General features: G+C 43.1%; 1 protein-coding gene across 1 annotated transcript in view; it reads right to left on the bottom strand.

Moving 5' to 3' along the window:
• Positions 1–3,452: 3,452 nt before the first annotated feature.
• The window catches only part of NOXO1 (NADPH oxidase organizer 1), a 28,604-nt gene continuing 13,883 nt past the window's right edge, over positions 3,453–18,173 (bottom strand). Inside the window, exons 4-8 of the mRNA XM_078664864.1 lie at positions 17,600–17,780; positions 9,897–10,093; positions 7,312–7,425; positions 6,746–6,863; positions 3,453–4,702 (exon numbers count right to left, since the gene is read on the bottom strand). Coding sequence (XP_078520990.1) covers positions 4,018–4,702; positions 6,746–6,863; positions 7,312–7,425; positions 9,897–10,093; positions 17,600–17,780 — 1,295 coding nt within the window. The 3' untranslated portion in view covers positions 3,453–4,017. The remainder of the gene's footprint in view (positions 4,703–6,745; positions 6,864–7,311; positions 7,426–9,896; positions 10,094–17,599; positions 17,781–18,173) is intronic.

Raw genomic sequence — 18,173 nt, 5'->3', positions numbered from 1 at the left:
TTACCAAGGTTGACGATATTTATCAAACTTTCTCTGCAAATCACCCCCAAGGAGAGGTAATTCCCCCACGCCACTTTCAGCAAATATGTTTCCTGGCTTTCAAGCAGTAACAAATGACCACATAAGAACTATTGTGTCAACAATAAAAACCGGATCGGCCCTGGACCCTTGTCCTTTTTCAATTCTCCCGCCTGTAATGGAGTCTATTATTCCAGCACTTACCCAAGTCTGTAATTCAATTTTGCTCTCAGGTACATATCCAGACCTGCTAAAAAATACTTTATTAAAACCTTTACTAAAAAAACCTTCCCTGGATAAAAACGATCTGAAAAATTATAGGCCCATTGCGAGTCTCCCGTTCATGGCCAAAGTAATTGAAAAGGTCATGAATTCCCAGTTATCTGAACACATTGAAAAACTTCATCTCTTGGATGACACGCAATTCGGTTTCCGGAAATACCACGGACCGAAACAGCCTTGATAAAGGCTACCGATGATATCAGGGCAATCAGGGATCAAGGGGGGACAGCGATCCTGGTAATGCTGGACTTGTCCGCAGCCTTCGACACGGTCGACCATATCATCTTGGTCGACCGTGTCGAAAGGATCGGCATCTGTCACTCTGCCAAAGACCTGCTTGCTTCGTTCTTAGCTAATAGAACGCAAGCGGTCACTTTAGGACCTTTTCAATCGGTGCCACAATCATCACCATGTGGAGTTCCTCAAGGCTCAGCCCTGAGTCCGACACTTTTTAACATCTATGTGTCGGACCTTGCTAATGTCATCAAAGCACATGGGATGAGCCTAACCTCCTATGCTGATGATACTCAGTTGATGTTAGCCATTAAAGGCGATGGAGCTCAAGTGGCAAAGAAATTTAATAAGGGACTGCTAGACATAGGAGAATGGATGGCCACCAACTGTTTGAGTTGAACTCAGATAAAACTGAGGTGGTCATTTTTGGACCTCTTCTCCCTATCTGGCCATCATGCTGGTGGCCAGAAACTTTTGGCACTCCCCCGAGCCCAACAGCCAAGGTCAGGAATTTGGGTATCATCTTCGACGATGGACTAAATTTTATGGACCATGCAAAGAAGACAGCATCTACAGCTCATCACAAACTGAAGATGATTAGGAAGATTCGCCCTTTTCTCCCGGAAACGGCCATCAAAACCTTGGTCAGCTCCTTAGTTTTGTCTACTCTGGACTACTGCAACGGTTTATTGCTTAACGCACAATCCAGAGTCATAAGGAAATTACAATCCATTCAGAATGCGGCAGCCCGCCTGCTCTCTGGAAAAACAAAATATGAGCCCATATCAAAAATCATAAAGGAATATCATTGGCTCACAATCCGGAACAGAATACATTTTAAATCCTTATGTATAGTTTATAAGGCACTGAATAATCAAGGTCCACATTTCTTGAAAGAGCAACTCCAACGCTACAAACCAAGTAGACTGCTACGATCAGCCACCCTCAATCAGCTAATCGTTCATTGCGCCAAAACAGTGTCCTGGGGCGATCGCCGCTTCTTGGTAGCTGCCCCGAAACTGTGGAATACTCTTCCCAAAATATTCGGCAAAGTCCTTCCCTCTTTCATTTCCGTAAACTTCTAAAAACTTGGCTGTTTGACCAATGACTCCTCATCAATGGTTTAAGCTCTCCTCTTTAAAGTAAGTGCAGTTTAGCGCCGAGACGCCCACGGGTATTTGTTGCGCTTTAGAAATGTCAAAAATAAATAAATAAATAAATAAATAAATAAATAAATCACAGAATGCTGAGTCGACACAGAGGCTCGAAATTGGTTCCCAGTTACAAAGTCGGCAGGTCTGGCCATAATGCCATATCTCTCCCTTCTCCCTACATGGATTCACATTAAACCTGAAATTTCTGCACTGGGCTTAATGTGCTAACAGCCTGAACAATGTAATGCAGTTTATTGCAAAGCATCAAAGTTAGTCACACATGAAATCATTTTTGCTCCCCTTTCAATTTGCCACCTTAATGGATCTGCATTAAAATTGCCACACCCACAGAAAACTAAACATAATACATGTCTGCCAGATTTCACGTGGCTTAGTCAAATAATGCCATAGTTATTAGCAAATGAACACTTTTTTGGCGTCCACTTTTAAATGTACCCTCCCCCCCCCCTTGACGAAAATGCACAAATTAAAAAATACCAAGAGTAAGCTGAACATGCTAATCATCTGCAATTTTTATACAAGTTTGTTAGAAGTGATTAAGTTGTAGGCAAATGAAAAATATAAGGGCATATTATCAAGGACAGGCGATACATTATCGCCGCTTTTATCGGCAGGAAACTGCCGATAAAGCGGCGATAATGGACTTAATAATATGCTCTATGAATTCCAATCGAAGCCCATGTTAGATGTGTTCACGTCTAACATGGGCTTCGATTGAAATTCATAGAGCATATTATCAAGGCCATTATCACCGCTTTATCGGCTGTTTCCTGCCGATAAGAGCGGCGATAATGTATCGCCTGTCCTTGATAATATGCCCCATAGTTTTCCAACTGTCAAGGTATCTCTAAAATTAACCTCTTCATGCCCAAACCAGAACACTTTTTAAATGATAATATCTCGAAAACGACTTCAGTTATTTACACCAAATTGAGCAAATGCACTTTCTTGAATAAGGCTCCACTTACATGCCAAGTTTAGTATAATTATTTTCTGTATCGAGAGGGAAAGAATACTACATGAGGTAAAATGAGACTCCCTTCCATTTATTTGGCCCATGCTTCATGTATCTAAACAAAAATTGCCACAAGAAACCCAATATTTAAATACTTTTTTATTTTTAGAAAATTTAATTTAGATTCAACATACGGCACCAAAGTTATTAAGAAAACAGAAATGTCTTTCCATTTGGCACTCTGACTTAACCATAACTAGGCCGGATGTAAAAATGAATGTGGCCCAATAGTACATTATTTAGAGCAACTGTACTAATAAATACACATTCACACATGCATTACTAACAATGTAACTTTTTTTTACCACAGTAGAGCAAATTTGGTACTAGCAAACCACTGTTTACTGCCTCGCCTATTGCATACTACAATTATTTTACACATCGAAACAATATGATAATATGATATGATTTGATCGTGTTGCCAAATCTAACCTCGAGTATCCTGATTTTGGCTAAATATCTCTTTTTAAAACAAAAAAACATGAAAAAATGCCATTGCATAACTCAAATAGAAAGATTCACAGAGTATACTAGACTGTTTAATAACATTGTTGAACAAGGAGAAGAGCATCATGACCCGCACAATCCTCACCTCTCGTGAATCATGGCTCCTCCCACACTCAACAATGGTAATAAATAGCATATTACACTTGCGCATCTGCAAATATATATATATATATATTCATTCCTCCAATCCTGCTTTCAGTAAAAACAGGTCTGACACATGCTCGGGTTGCCAAACTGAGTTTTAATGCCACCGGTGCACTTTTGCCAAACATCGCGATGTCCACAATTACAGCGTCTGGCATAATATATATATATTTATATATATACATATATGCTTGTATAAATATGTGAAATACAAAACAGTACAAATATCATAGTTAGTGTCATGGAATAATTAACAGGTACATATTTACAGGTAATGAAAAAATGAAATATCAATAGGAAAAGAAGCGGCAGGGGAACTGAACCTGAGATAATGTGACTTGGTATGAGCAATCAAGTTGATGTGCATGATATTCAGAAATAGATACTAAGAAATGTATTCATCACAGAGAATGTCCATGCAAATCGCTGTAAATTCTACGCAGTCATTTGGTTGCGACAGAACCTTCTCCTTGTTAGATAGGTTCTTTCAAGCAGTCCATTATTTCAGAGGGTCACTGAATTTGGTAGCAACATCCTCTCTTTTTAACTTTCTCACTTCAAGAGAGCGGGGTAATCCGTGAACCCAGCTTTCACCTGTGGTAGTGCATAGCGTAATCTGCTGCTGGTTCCAGGCCCATGGAGTTATAGGGCAAGTCCCGGCCTGTTAGTTCTTTGCACTGCCTTCTTGGTGACCGTGGTGCACTTCTGCAGGATTTCATGTGCTTTGGGCCTTGGTGGCATCACTGGAGCATTCGACAAGGAGTCCTGGTTTGAGGAATTGAGGGATGGATCCGAGCCACTCATCGAAGAGGTTTCTTCAACAGATTCCTTACTTGACTGATTAGGCAGATGAGTCGGCTTCCTTACAGCTGGTGTCCGCTTTATGAGTGAGCTATGGCCCACTATTGTCAAGTCCCGTTCTCCCATTTCTGCGACTCGCACTTTCCTTGGCCGAGGGATGGGCTTGGAGATAGCGTCTGGGTCATAGCTCACTGCCTCGCCTTGCATCCTGCTGAATTCTAGATTGAACCTTGATTGGTCTGATGACCCCGATGTGGTGGGTAATCCACTAAGGGATCTGGATTTCCTTTTGCTCAACGCCTTCCGGCGGTCTTCGAGCCGCACATTGACGGAACTGTCTTGCGATGGGTCATCAACCGAGGCTCGTTGGTTTCGCATGGCTGCAACATTCAGTGTGCTGCTGGCTTGGTGCAGATCTGGGGTGGAGGCATGAATGCCTTTGTTGAGGATAACATGGAATTTCTGATGTGGATTTGTGTACGGCTGAAGAAACATTGAAGGAATATATCCTGTACGCCCATTGTACCTGCAGGAAAGAGCAAAACCACAATGAGATAAGGGAGTAAATGCAAAGGGACACATCCTATACCCATACCTATGATACGTTGATATTAGGATTAGATTGGGTTAGAACCATAGCTGGACTGACCACCCCAGCACTGTCCTGCAGTGCTTTTGGAGGAAGCAGATGAAAGAGCAGTCACTATTGGGGGATTTTTGGAGAATAATTCAATTCACAGCAGCTTTTATTTTTCCCTCAGGCCAGATCATTCAGAATGTACCCATCTAAAGCCTCTGATAACCCTCTAGTCCACTCAAGCTGTATTTTGACTATTAATAAACGAGTGGACCCAAGGGAAGAGTGTTGATGTGTTAAAAATATCTCAACAGCTACTTTTCTCTACTTTCCTGCAAGCTCAGCCTCCCCACTCCAGTTTCATACAGACATGGAAATGGTTCCTAACTTCCAAAGGAAAGAGATGGCCAAGAGACAAAAGAAAACAATTTGAATTATTTTGCAAGGAATTTAGGCGGCCTTAAATATTACAACTGCAGAAGAGGAGGAAATAAGAAAACATCCCAGAAATATTATGGGCAGGCTTTCAAATCAGCACTCATAGATATATAATACATCTTGTTTAACATCTTCTTCTATTTCTTTTGGGGTAAGTGGGTTTATGAAACCTACCTATTGAAGAACCACTGTCCCAGTCAACGCTGTCTGGCATAGACCCCAGAGTTTTAGCCATAAACATAGTCAGTGGCTACCATGTGTGGAGATCCATAAAAATGTAGCAAAGTTATTAACAAGTACATGAGTTTTTGAGCACCATTTAACTTTCCACCCTTTTTTTGCTGTTTTATATAGCTTCACCCAAAGGTATTGGAGAGCTTTGCTTTGTTCACCAGTTACGTTACACAAGGACACCCATATTTTATTTCATTTTTTAGACAAGGGGAAATCAAGTTATTTGGGCAGAATCACAGGATGTTGAGTCGACACCAAGACTTAAACTTGCTTCCCCAGTTACAAAGTCAGCAGTTCTGGCCGTAACGCCACATCCTCTCCCATTCCGCTTCTTCGATCCACATTAAACCTGATATTCCTGTACTGGGCTTAATGTGCTAACAGCCTGAAAAATTCTGCAGCACACATAGAAAGAGGAAAAAGCGTCTTGTGATTGTTTTTGTGCTGGAAGGTTTCACTTCTGAACAAAAATAATCATCCCCGCAACACAGGCACCCTTGCACCATGGTGCAAAGGTGCCTGCGTTGGCGCACTGCAGCCCATTGTGCACCGACGCAGGGGAAAAGGACAGGGATGCACTGTATCCACTGGATACTGTGCATTCCTGCCCTTTTATTTTGCCTTAGAGCAGTGCAGCAGCAAGCCTTTCTGCCCTGCCCTATGGCAAAAAACCCATAAATTAGGCCCTCGGTCTAGACAAACTTTAAAACTTTTCCCACTTCGGATGTGTGGTATTGGAGAAATTAAACGATTCCTCCGAGTTAATGCTGCTCTCAAAAAGGTACAATTGTTTGGTGCAGAACCCTGTCTACTATTGTTAGGAGATAGGGCTTTGCTTTGAATCCCAGGGATGGTTGCATGAGAACGCCCATGGGCCACCCATAAACGCCTCCTTATGCAAACTAATGCAAAGCGCTTCTTTGTGTTACTTTCAGGCAACTATCTCTGCCTTTTTTGTTTTGGAAGATACATTTTAGAAAAAACATTTTGCGCTGGTTTTATTCACTTTTGTGATGCAAACCCAATGCAAAATGTTAGTAGATCTCCCTGCTAGTGTTCTAAATGCCTTTACCTGGGGACAGCCCCAGGGTGAAGGCTGCACTTTCCCAAAGTGAAGAAGTTTTGGTAAACGACAGTGGGCGTCAGAGGCCTCTCAGCCATAAATACCCACTCCGTACAAAGGTGATCTGAGAAATCCCTCATTGAAAAATCAAGTCCAAACAGAATAAGTGTCCATTGGAAATGTAGCACAGTCCAAGGTGAGAAGAGACATATTAAGGAAGATTCATTTCAAGAAGTAAAAACATGTAAGACCCTCACCAGGCCAGCCACCAGCCGTTGTCAGACTTTTCAACAACTTCAACAACCACCCCAACCTCCACGGTCAGCTCGTCTGGACTTTTTGCCTCGTAAGCCTTCGATGCATAGTACAGCACACCTAGAAGAGAAGAGGGAATAATGTGATGGTTGGGCAACGTCAACAGAGCACCACTGGGAGCAGAAGCAGATTGGCCAAAAGCAAAATCCGGAGATGTCCCAACTGGCCTGGACCAATCAAAGACATGGAGGGCCTTGGACACAGTCAAGAGCTAATCTGCCTTTAGTCAAGCACTCCAGGCCTTTCTATTGGGCAATCCATATCCGACCAATGTGGAGTTAAAAAGTAGATGTAAGAGGTGTTGTGTCAAAAATAAAAAAGGGAGGAAATTAGACTTTGATTGGGTTGCCAGGAACCTGGGCATTTGCCCAGTGCTGAACCAGTTGGCATCTGCTTCCCAAGCTTAAACCTAGTATTGTATCATCCATTCATTGAAAGAAATATGAACTACACGTGTCTCCTGGTAATAAGAGGTTTTGTCAAGGTGGATGGCCTGAGGGTGACTTACCGCCATAGAGTGACTCTCTTCCAGGCTGCGGCCCATTGGAGGATCCCGTTTTCTTCAAGTAGGGAGCAGGAAACCATGCCAGGTGTTTTTCTTCATTCTCCACTAACCACCAGCCTGCAGAAGACAACAACAAAACATCCTCAGTGATGGGCCTTCTTCCCAGGATGAACTTGTGCACTGGGGAGTGCCACTGGAGACAATCTGAAATTTCAGATTGCTTCATCCAATGGCCTTTAATGTTTCAGACAGTGGTACAAGGCAGGTAGTGTAGTCGGAGAAATGCTAGGATTTATAGGGTCTACAAACAGCAGAAAGAAGAACAAATGGTAACTAGTGCATGTAGGGCCATGCAAAGTATTATTTATACTGCCAAACTTTTGCAAAAGACCTGATTTCAGCAATGAAACCTTTGTCGCTTCATGCACGTGTGGCCCCATCCCTTCATTTGCTTGAACATTTGCTTCGTCCCTTGATCTCCCTGTGCCTCCCCCTCACCCCTCCCACAACACTGCTCCAGGCCCCCACCAGCCCTCCAAGGCCACCGGTCTTTTGCTCACAACACTGCTTGCCCACCCCCGAGCACTGAATTCTTATGTTATTTTACATTTCTGGCTTTTATTTATATAGCGCAGCTATCCATGCGCTCGGGTGAATTAAACAATCAGGCTGAAATCGGACTCGAACACAGATCCCCAGCTCCCCAGTCGGCAGCTCTCACCGCTGCGCCACATCCTTTCCTTGGCCATGTTGCAGGGTGCAGGACTATATGTGGCCAAAAGAGGCCCTGCAGGACTCCTATTGACAGTTTGTGGTACTGCACCCTCACAACACTGCTTGTTTACTACTGAGATCTTTTTTTGCCCAAAAATTAACCTAACTTTTTTTTTTAATACCATGGCGGCCGCTTCACGGGCTGTCATGCGCATACTTTTAATGCACGGGTGCCGTGCTTTGTTTGAGCAATACATAATTTCTTGTTTAAGCACAGTACCCGCTTTTATATTTACAAAAGCCATTGCTCTAAGATTCGCAAATGCGAGACCTATTGGATTGCAAAGGCTTGTTTTTTCAGGCAGCATTTTATTCTTGTCTAGTGCATAATTGGAATTGAGTCACATCCAGGTGTTTATAGCAAAGCACAATTGGGTTGTAGCTGAAGGCAGTGCAAGTTTCTCTCAGTGGAGCAGTATGGAATTTAATGGGGGAAAGGATGTGGCACTATGGCCAGAGCCACCAAATTTGGAACTGGGGAACCAGGTACAGCCTTCATGACCAGACCACTCTCCTGAGGGAGCACATTCCCATGATAGACCTTAAAAGGCCCGATTGGCCTTAGAAGTCCCAGTGCCTTAGCACCAGCAGGCAGACCCTAGCGGTGGCCAGTGTGAGTTAACCTTGAAGGCCTGTCCACAACAATCCATGCTGAAGTTCACCTACAGTCTTGAGGGCAGGCCTATGAAGCAGCACACCCTAGAGCAACAGTGACTCTGTCACTGAGGTGACAGGACTCTTGAGACCAGTCTGCCTCGCCCATTGTTACCTCAGTTAGTCTTGTTTCAGCCGTAGTAGTGCAACTCACCAGGGATCGTCAATGCAGGATTTGCATGCACAACAAACTAAGTTTACAAACTTCACTGTCTCTCTGCTTCATGCACAAGCACTTTTAACATGTGCTGCCTATTTTGGTGGTCACTGGAATTATGCAACAATGGAGGGCAACATTATGTGTGAGTGTTTAACTAAATTATGCAGCAAAAAAAGGCTGCAGCGTAATGTGGTACATTTTCTGATACTTTATTATTTTGACATTTTTAGACAAACAAACAGTCTCTGCAAAGATTTTGCTTCCTTAGTACCAGAGTTACGTACAAATGCAGCAGTGAGAAAGGTGACCAGTCAACCTTTGCAAAAGGCCCTCCACTTCGCATCAACACAAGTCACATTTTTAAGTAATGTTTGATCTGTTTGAGATACAATTATTTTGTTAAATTCGTCAGATTATGCAGCAGTGGTGCATTATGTGGCAAATATGGCAGAGCCATAATTATGAGGATAACATTTGCAAACTAGGCTATTTAGCCATTCATGTTTTAACGGCTCTTTAAAGAGAGGAGAAGTGCTGATAACAGAAACTGCATGGCTCTGAGACAAATGGCTTGTGAGTCCACTTTTAAACATATTTGCAACATTCTGTGATTGGAAACATATCCCACTTTTTGATTGTATTTTAGTGTCAATAACTCATATTAAACCTTAAATAAACATGTATAACCATTGGTTGAATTAAATAAAGTAATAAGCTGTATGTAACTGGTCAGTGAAATGCCTAAAAAATACTAAACATTCGGATGTTTTGTTCTTTCTGACCACACCTCTGACTCCGCCCACTGACCCAATCGTCGGGCTATTCCCGCCTTCTGATTCTCCCCCCACAGTTCCCCTACTTTTTTTCCTCCATTACGACCACCAATTCTACTCTACTGTGGTTTTTGCGTTTTGTAGTCCCGTTTTACCCCCTAGGCCCCGTGCCGAGCCAGCGGGCCTGCGATTATCAGAGCTTGCTGGACATTCCGAATGTACTCTACCTGTGGTGTCTTTGAGCAGCGCCTCCAGGGAGTCCCCCTTCTGTGCCTTGAAGGGTCGGCCTTTGGTGTCCTTGGTCTCGAAGGCCTCCACGCACTGGTAGCGGTCCGAAGTGATGCGCCCTGTCATGGCGGCCTTGGGCTGTAGTCTGCCGGTCTCCTTCCGGCCGTCTCTGGCGTCCGAGGGCATGATCACGACACTGCAAGGTACAAAGAATGGATGCTGGATAAGATGGACAGTCAGGAGGGCAGTTACAGAGTAAAGACAGATAACAAGTAGGGCAGTCGTTTTTCTAAAACAGGCACGGCCAAGCGTGTGCGTACTGAGACAGGCAAGGCGGGACATGTTTGTACTGAGACAGGCAATGCAGGACATACGTGTACTGAGACAGGGAAAGGAGTGCATGCGTGAGCTGAGACAGGTAATGCAGTGAACGTACGTAGGGAAATAGGCAATGGGGTGCACGCGTCTGCCGAGACAGCTAATACAGTCCCCTACTGCTATGAACTAAAAAAATCAATTAAAAAAAAGATTCTAGACCATTTCCTCCTCTATCCCTCCTTCCCTCTTCTATCCCTCCACTATTCCTTTTCAATCAAAACAGAATAAAATGTTCACCACTCAAATTAATTTCATTATTCCCTATACTAACTCCCCTCTACTTTCCCTTTACACACCCCAAACCCCCTCTTATGGCTATAAACTCCCCCCCGCCCCCCCCAAAAACTAGTTGAGACCCTTCCCTCTTCCTTCTCAATACAAATAACTGACTAACATACCCACCACTCAAATTACTTTCATATTTCACTATACTTATTCACCACTAATCCTTTATGGGTTCCTGAGTAGCGTGCAAAAAACCCTTCAATGCCTCGTTAGGTGTAGTAAGCGCTGTAAAAATTCAATAACAATACAATATAATACGTACTAAAATAGGCAAAGTAGTGCATGCGTGTGCCGAGAGCGGTAATGCAGTCAATGTACATACTGAACCAAGCAAAGTAGTGCATGTGTGTGCCGAGACAGGTAATGCAGTGAAAGTGAATGCACATACTGAAACAGGCAAAGCAGTGCACATGTGTGCCAAGACAGACAAGGTAGTGCATGTGTGTACTGAAAGAAGCAAATCAGTGCATGCGTGTGCCGAGACAGGTAATGCAGTGAATGTACATACTGATTGAGGTAAAACACTACATGCGTGTGCCGAAACAGGCAAGGCAGTAAATGTAATTGGAATTGTGTTTATATAGTATAGGGCCTTCGTGTTTGTATCTGCTAAATCATAGGTACTCAGAAACATTTTCCCAAGGGCCACAAAGTAAGGCCTGTGGTGTGCCCGAGGGCCGCACTGATGCCAGCAGGGTGGCAGGGGGGCTTTTTGTTATGCTGTATCTGAGTTGCAATCCCTCTACCGCACCTGGGGGTAAGCCTTCTCTACTTGCTATCACTACCTTGGAAGAGTCAAGTGTAACAAGGAAGTGACTTCATTATTGAACTGGAATGAAATAGATTTGCACAGTGTGAAACCATAAAATCTGGGATTAATCAGGGCTTGACCAAATTTTGTGATGCTAGGCAATTGTCTAATTTCACTTTGTATTTAACAACAAGGGGTGGTGATGGACAGAGTTTCTGAATTAAGCAGAATACTCTCACCCAGTCAAGAGATCAGGGCTAGATCCAACACCGTTTTTTAGCTCACTGCACCATCCCAGTTCAGAACCTGGCTATATGCAAATTAGTCTGTTCCTGTCCCAGTGCATGATGGGAACAGGGCAAACCAAACTACCAAGCCAATTCTTACACTGGGAAGGAAACAAGCTTCCGGGGACCGGTTTCTGCCATTTCAGGCGTCTTCGGCCCGGCTTGCTTGAATCCTGATGGTGCAATGAGCAAGGGACTCACATCTGAGTATACCCTTCCACGCTTAGGGTGGACAAAATATTTAACAACAAGGGGTGGTGATGGACAGAGTTTCTGAATTAAGCAGAATACTCTCACCCAGTCAAGAGATCAGGGCTAGATCCAACACCGTTTGAATAATTTCACTTTGTGTCAATCTTCATTTTGACATATAAGAGCACCTTGAAATACATGTGGTCACGATATACGCAGTATAGAATATCTCCTGTGCTTGATTTATTCAACTATAATCTATAACAGCCCAGACCACCCAGAGGGTTCCTCGTGATAACTGAGTTGCCTCTTAGTTCACTATTGGCATAGTTGCCAGGTTGGTAAGCGGCATGACTGCATCTATGTTCATTTTGAAAACTGCCACATTAAAAACATCTCAAAGCACTGATATAATCTGATGTACGAAGGTGAAACACATTAATGAAATACACTTTCTTATTTTGAAGAAATTTAATTTGTATGCATTGGATGAAAGATGTCTCAAAAATATGGTCCTAAAGTTAAATGGTGCAGGACACCTTATTTGCTTCTTTTCTTTTATTTCGGTTAGTGTAAATAAACGCTTGCAGGTTTAATTGGCAGCTTTATGAATTGCTATTGCTCTCAGCCGCTCAATTGGGGGCTGCATGTGAAGCTCAGGGGGGGGGGGGAGCATGTCACTGTCAGATGAATGCTCCTGCACACAATGGTGAATGCCTTTCCCAGTTATGGATAGCCTTTCAATAACATGCTACAAACCACAGGAGGCGGGGCTGATCTTTAGAAAAGGGTCTGCTGTGATGCCAAAATTATAGCTAAAAACCTAGTAATACAAGGATGTCTTACAAACCTTTGAGGAACAGCACACTAAGGAGTTAATTGTAGTAATTAAGGGATGGTAATGCCAGAGCTCGGGCAGCAGTAATTACAGCCTCTCTGGATTAGTGGCCTTATCACCGTGCTTAGTGTTTCACTGAAATATTTGACACTGCCCTGTAGGCAACTGAAGCAGGAAGTGGAACAGTTTAATACGAAATTCCAAAAGAATGCACACTGAAAGGGACGCTGGGGCTGTGACGTGCCACTGGGCTGGCACTAGTGATGAGATGCCTGAACTCCTGGGGTCATGTCCTGCTCCACCAATAGAGAGGCTGCCAGGGCCCATTCCACCTGAGTGACTCACGTCACTTCCTTGTTTTGCACAATTCTGCATCTTTTTTCATCAGGCATGAGCTGTGCTCTAGGAACTATGGGGCATGTTAGCAAGAACCTCGTTAAAATTATCGACGTTTTAGCGGCAGGAAACTGCCGCTAAAACGGTGATAATGGGCTTGCTAATATGCGTTCTAGAATTCCAATAGAAGCCTAGGTTAGATGTGCAGGACTTATAACCTGGGCTTCTATTGGAATTCTATAACGCATATTAGCAAGCCCATTATCGCCGTTATAGCGGCAGTTTCCTGCTGATAAATCGGTGATCATTTGAACGAGGTCCTTGCTAATATGCCCCTCAGCTTCACATTAAGAGTGGGCTGGGGGATGAAGCGATATTTATCGCATCCGCCAAAATCAAACTTAGCGGGAGTCGGAATTTATCAGGAGCGATAAATAACACCTACTCCGAGTTCTTGGGGAATAACGTGGATTTTGGTGCTTGCCGCACCAAAATTCACATCTTGTGTAATTACCAGGTGTTTTTTCCAATTTTAATGTATGCTAGGTTAGGCCTACTGGAATCTTAACTGCAGAGGTTGGATTTCATCAAGCAATAAAGTCTGTTCATCTAACAATTCAGATCAAGCCAGAGAGAAAAACGTGTCGCTGAACACAGGGGTTTTTACAAGGTTCCGAATGTTATGGGCCAGGGCCATATCACCAGGGCCTTAATTGCAATCTTGAAACCGACTGGACTGGGACTAGTTTCTGCTATTGCTCAAAGATTGTGTGATTCTGGATAAATTATTCCACCACCATGTGCTTCAATATGTAAATATGTGTAAGGCTGAAAACCTTTAATGCTCCTTCCTTCCTTCCCATCACTTCCTGGCTTCTTTTTGTCACCTGTGTTTATCTGGAGCCCCTCCCTCCAACCGCCCTCCCCACACCCTGTTCTGTGTACATCACCTTGGGCTCGAGATACCCCTGCTACAATAATGTCTGCTATAAAGCTGATCCTTAAAGCTAAGTTAGCAGTACTTTAAATATTTAAATGAATTAATCTGGGTTGGTATGACAGAAAGTTTTCGAAGACAGATCAACGTCTCATTCTGAAACGCCTGGACCACAAAATATGACCAGGGATGCATGAACACTGGGGGACCGCACATGTTCAGGGCTGTTACCTGTGGACCAAACATACTAAAGGGGCCACTGAGTGTAGAAACAACAAACAGCTCTTTTTTCACTGAGTCTACATCTCTAATCATCACCAACAGTAGTCATTCTAGAACAATGCTTTGTTTGATGACGTCAGCTGAGATTTTGAGATCTATTGTGACATCATTCACTGAATGGCACCTTTCAGGCTTTAATTCCATTTGGTGCGCACATGTTGGGCAGATTTACTAACATTTTGTACTCAGGTTGTGTCATAAAAGTGATGCAAGCTGGCACAAAAAGTGTATTTGGAATTTACTTTCCAGTACAAAACTTGTTTTAAGCTATAAACGTGCCTGAAAGTAACACAACGCAGGGCTTTCATTGATTTGCATTACTTTGCACCAAGGGGGCCATTCCATGGGTGGTACATGAACATCTAGGGGGCTTTTACATGCACCCTCCCAAGGATTTTCAGGCAAGCCCTATCTACTAACAATAGTAGACAGAGTTATGCACCAAAAAATAATGCCTCCGTGAGGCAGGCGTTAAGAAAGAAACATTTTATTTCTCCAAATATTTCCAAATGTGCATGTCTCCCGCACAGTACAGCACACATCTAAAGTTGGAAAAGTTTTAAAGTTTGTCTAGGCATAGTTTTTTGTACTGGAAGGGTACCCTACTAGTAAAAACTTATACTAGACATGACGTAGACACATTTGCACTTTGGTCCAAAGATGTGTGCATAGAGCAAGGTAGCCTGATTGTGCATAAGTGCTAGGAAGAGAGGAGGACAGCTGTCCTGCTCTCTTCCTCTCACGCAACGCAGCACAGCAACTTTGGTTGCCACCCTAATGCTCTAGTTCCAGGTTGTTCTTGCCTACACATGATGCTGGTTAACACCACAAATGACAGCAATAACACCAGATCACGGAAGTACAAATGATGCCCACAATGGCATCCTCAAGTCCAGGGGCATACTGTCGTTTGGCTGCACAAGGCATTGTTTGCAGGCACCGTAGATGGATGTAGAACATCCTACGGATTAGTAATAACTCGGAGCGAGACCAGCCCTGCTTGCTCTACTTAGAGAGTGGTGAATCTGTTAAAGCCCATAGGAAGTCACAAGAATTGTCAAAAACCATTGATTTATTCGAGTGGTGTAACTTGGATGGCACAAGAGAAAAGTGCTTTTGAAGGAGAGGATTTAATTACCAACAGAGATACTGAGCCGGACAACTTGGTCTTGAGGAGACCCTTCCACTCATAAGGGGTCAAAACCTTAACATATATCTCTCTTGGTTACCTGATTATTTGTAATCCACATTGTGCTATTTTGTACAGACAATTTTGTTAATACATCTTGGTTATGAACCATGGAGAATATATGGTGTCTTTTCTATGGATTTTATGTATTTCTTCACACACTTAAGCACTGTGTCGTCTGCACTTTTTTATATTAGTTGTACTGTCAATTGTATATATATTGGAGGAGAATATATAACAGCGACAGAACAGAAACCTTCTCAGTCTGATTGTTGTTTTTTTTATATGCAACCCAAGTGAGAACTAACCAGTAGGTTGTCATAATAATACATTGATTGTTGGTCTCCCAAGACTAGCATAAGAGGGATACCTTCTTTATGGAAAGAGACCCACAGTTGGCTCTGTATATATAGCTAACTCTGACCCTGGTACCCGTGGTCATTTAGGGTTGTCCTTGTGACATAATACATACTTTAGTTAGCTGCATCAAAAGGATCTTGGTGCTTTAAGAGGGCACATGCTGGCATTGCATCTGACTGTGAGATCGGCGGCGGTGGCTTGTCAATGAAGGATGTCCTTATATCACCTTACAATCCTCAGGGTAAAAGGGTGTTTGGGGCTAAGGAGGGATTTTTTGTTTGGAGCAAACGGTCACAAACCTCTCCGATATCTTTTACATGGATGGGAAGTTGGATGTCGGTCCACTGGTCGCTCAGGGACCGAAAGCTATACTACTACGTATACCACCATAAGAGAGTTCAAATACATGTGTGTCAAGGTCTTGGTGTTGTATGGTACCCTAGCAAACAGAAGTCAAATTAATAAAGACAGATTAGCTTGTTTGCATGAAGAAATGAATACACATGTTGAGGTGGTGTGCCTGAGAATACTGGTAAACATCAACGAGCTGTGACCGAAAAAGTAATATATAGTAAATGAATTTGATCGTTTTTCTCTAGTTCGACATTATTACGTTGAGAGGAGTGGTGGGCCTGGTCCTTTCTCCTCTGGACATAGGACTTTGGAATCTAATCTTATCACCGCATATGTTATGTGCTGTGGTTTTTCATCAAGCCTATGAGCTTACCGGAGACGGTAAGTGGGAGATAAAAGGGGATGAGATACCCCAAATAGGTGGTACAGAAGGTCCTGTGAACCCACAATTCCCAAGACCTGGCTGAGCCAGAGTGCTTGAGGACAACACAGAGCCAGCAAGGGAAGCTGGCCCCAGATCCTAGTTGGGAGAAAGGGCTGCAGAGGTTGACTTCATAGACCAGCATGAATGCAGTCAGGTCTGCTGTTGCTCGTCTGCCTATCTCTGTCCAATGACTAGGGTGGATGTTTACATACTATTGCAGCAGGAAAGAGGCTCCTGGGATATAGTAATCAACTAATAGCAGATCACATGCCTGTTATGCAGAGAGAATACTGTACAGAAGACATTGCCTATGGATGTTTTAGACAGTTCCTGATCTAGAAACAGTTTGTGAATCAGGGAGAAGTGGTGAGGTTGAGTAGAAAATGCTATGCAATTCTTTGTGTCCGTGGCCAGTGACTATGCTGTCAGTGGAATACCATGAAGTGGTGACACGGAAGGCTCGCAGTGGCCACACAGTCAGATTACTCATGTCATTCAGGGAGGGCCAGCCCATGACACAGTCTGCTACATTCACATGGACGTAAAAGGCTCAAACGTTGCAGGTATATTTGATGACATCAGTAAAGTGGTCAGAAGTTAGGTGTGGTAGGGAAAGACATTGAGCCCAGTTTTTAAGAGGAAGTGGGGTTCTACTTTCAACATGAAGTAAAGTTCAGGTTCTAAACAAAACCCGTAAATGTGTACGGAGTGTTAAACGAGAATGACGTGTAGGCAGGGGTCCTTAGGTCCAAGGCACTACGCCTATGAAACGTCACATACGTACAGTGGTGCTCTGTATTACTCTCTAAAGGAGTATCTTTAAAGACTATTCAACATATATATATATATATATATATATATACAAAATTATACTGGTGCAAAAAGATGCCTCTTTCTTCTGGTCAGTATATATGGGGTTTTGCAAAAGATAAATTTGTTGTACCGCCTGATCCAAAAGCTTCCTACCCACATTTCATTCAAGTATTTCTGCCATGAATCTTAGATTAGAATAATCTCGCCCACGCCCTCTTATGACACGGCCATATCTTCATGCTCAGAAAGAGATGCTTAGGTGCCAAGCGGCCAAACCTGTTCTCGTGGAATGATGGCTCCAGGTCGCTCAGCTGGGGCGTGTAGAACTGGGTCACGTCCTCACACTGTGAGACTTTGGCGTCGGTCTGGAGGAGGTCTCTGGAGTACTCCGCCAGCAGCTTCAGCTGCTCCATGTCTCTGTTGGAATCGTGAGACCTCCAGAACACAAAGGGCACTTCTGAAAAGAATTGACCCAACATTTACCCATCAGTTGCAATGTATGCTTGAATTAAGTAAATTTCCTAAACACACTAGCAAATGAATAGTACAACACCTTGTATAGAAAGTATGAGGACCAGAAACAATAAAACACACTTTACATAGAGCATTGATGCTGTTTTATAAATGATGAATGAGCAGTTCCAAAAAAATCCTGTTTCATTTGATTTCTGGACAATTTACTGTGTGTAAATTGAAATATAAACATACTGTGCAGAGCAAAAAGAGGGCGTTGTTACATGAAATTAGTCAAAAGTTATTCAGTCAACGTATTCAATGATCTACATATACATGATCATTTTCACATATGCGATGTTCTGCAGTATAAGGGTTTATCCAAGTCCTACTTTGA

The sequence above is a fragment of the Lissotriton helveticus genome, chromosome 10 (genome assembly GCF_964261635.1).
Source record: "Lissotriton helveticus chromosome 10, aLisHel1.1, whole genome shotgun sequence".
Taxonomy (NCBI): Eukaryota; Metazoa; Chordata; class Amphibia; order Caudata; family Salamandridae; genus Lissotriton; species Lissotriton helveticus.
This window is presented reverse-complemented; position numbering and strand designations above follow the sequence as displayed.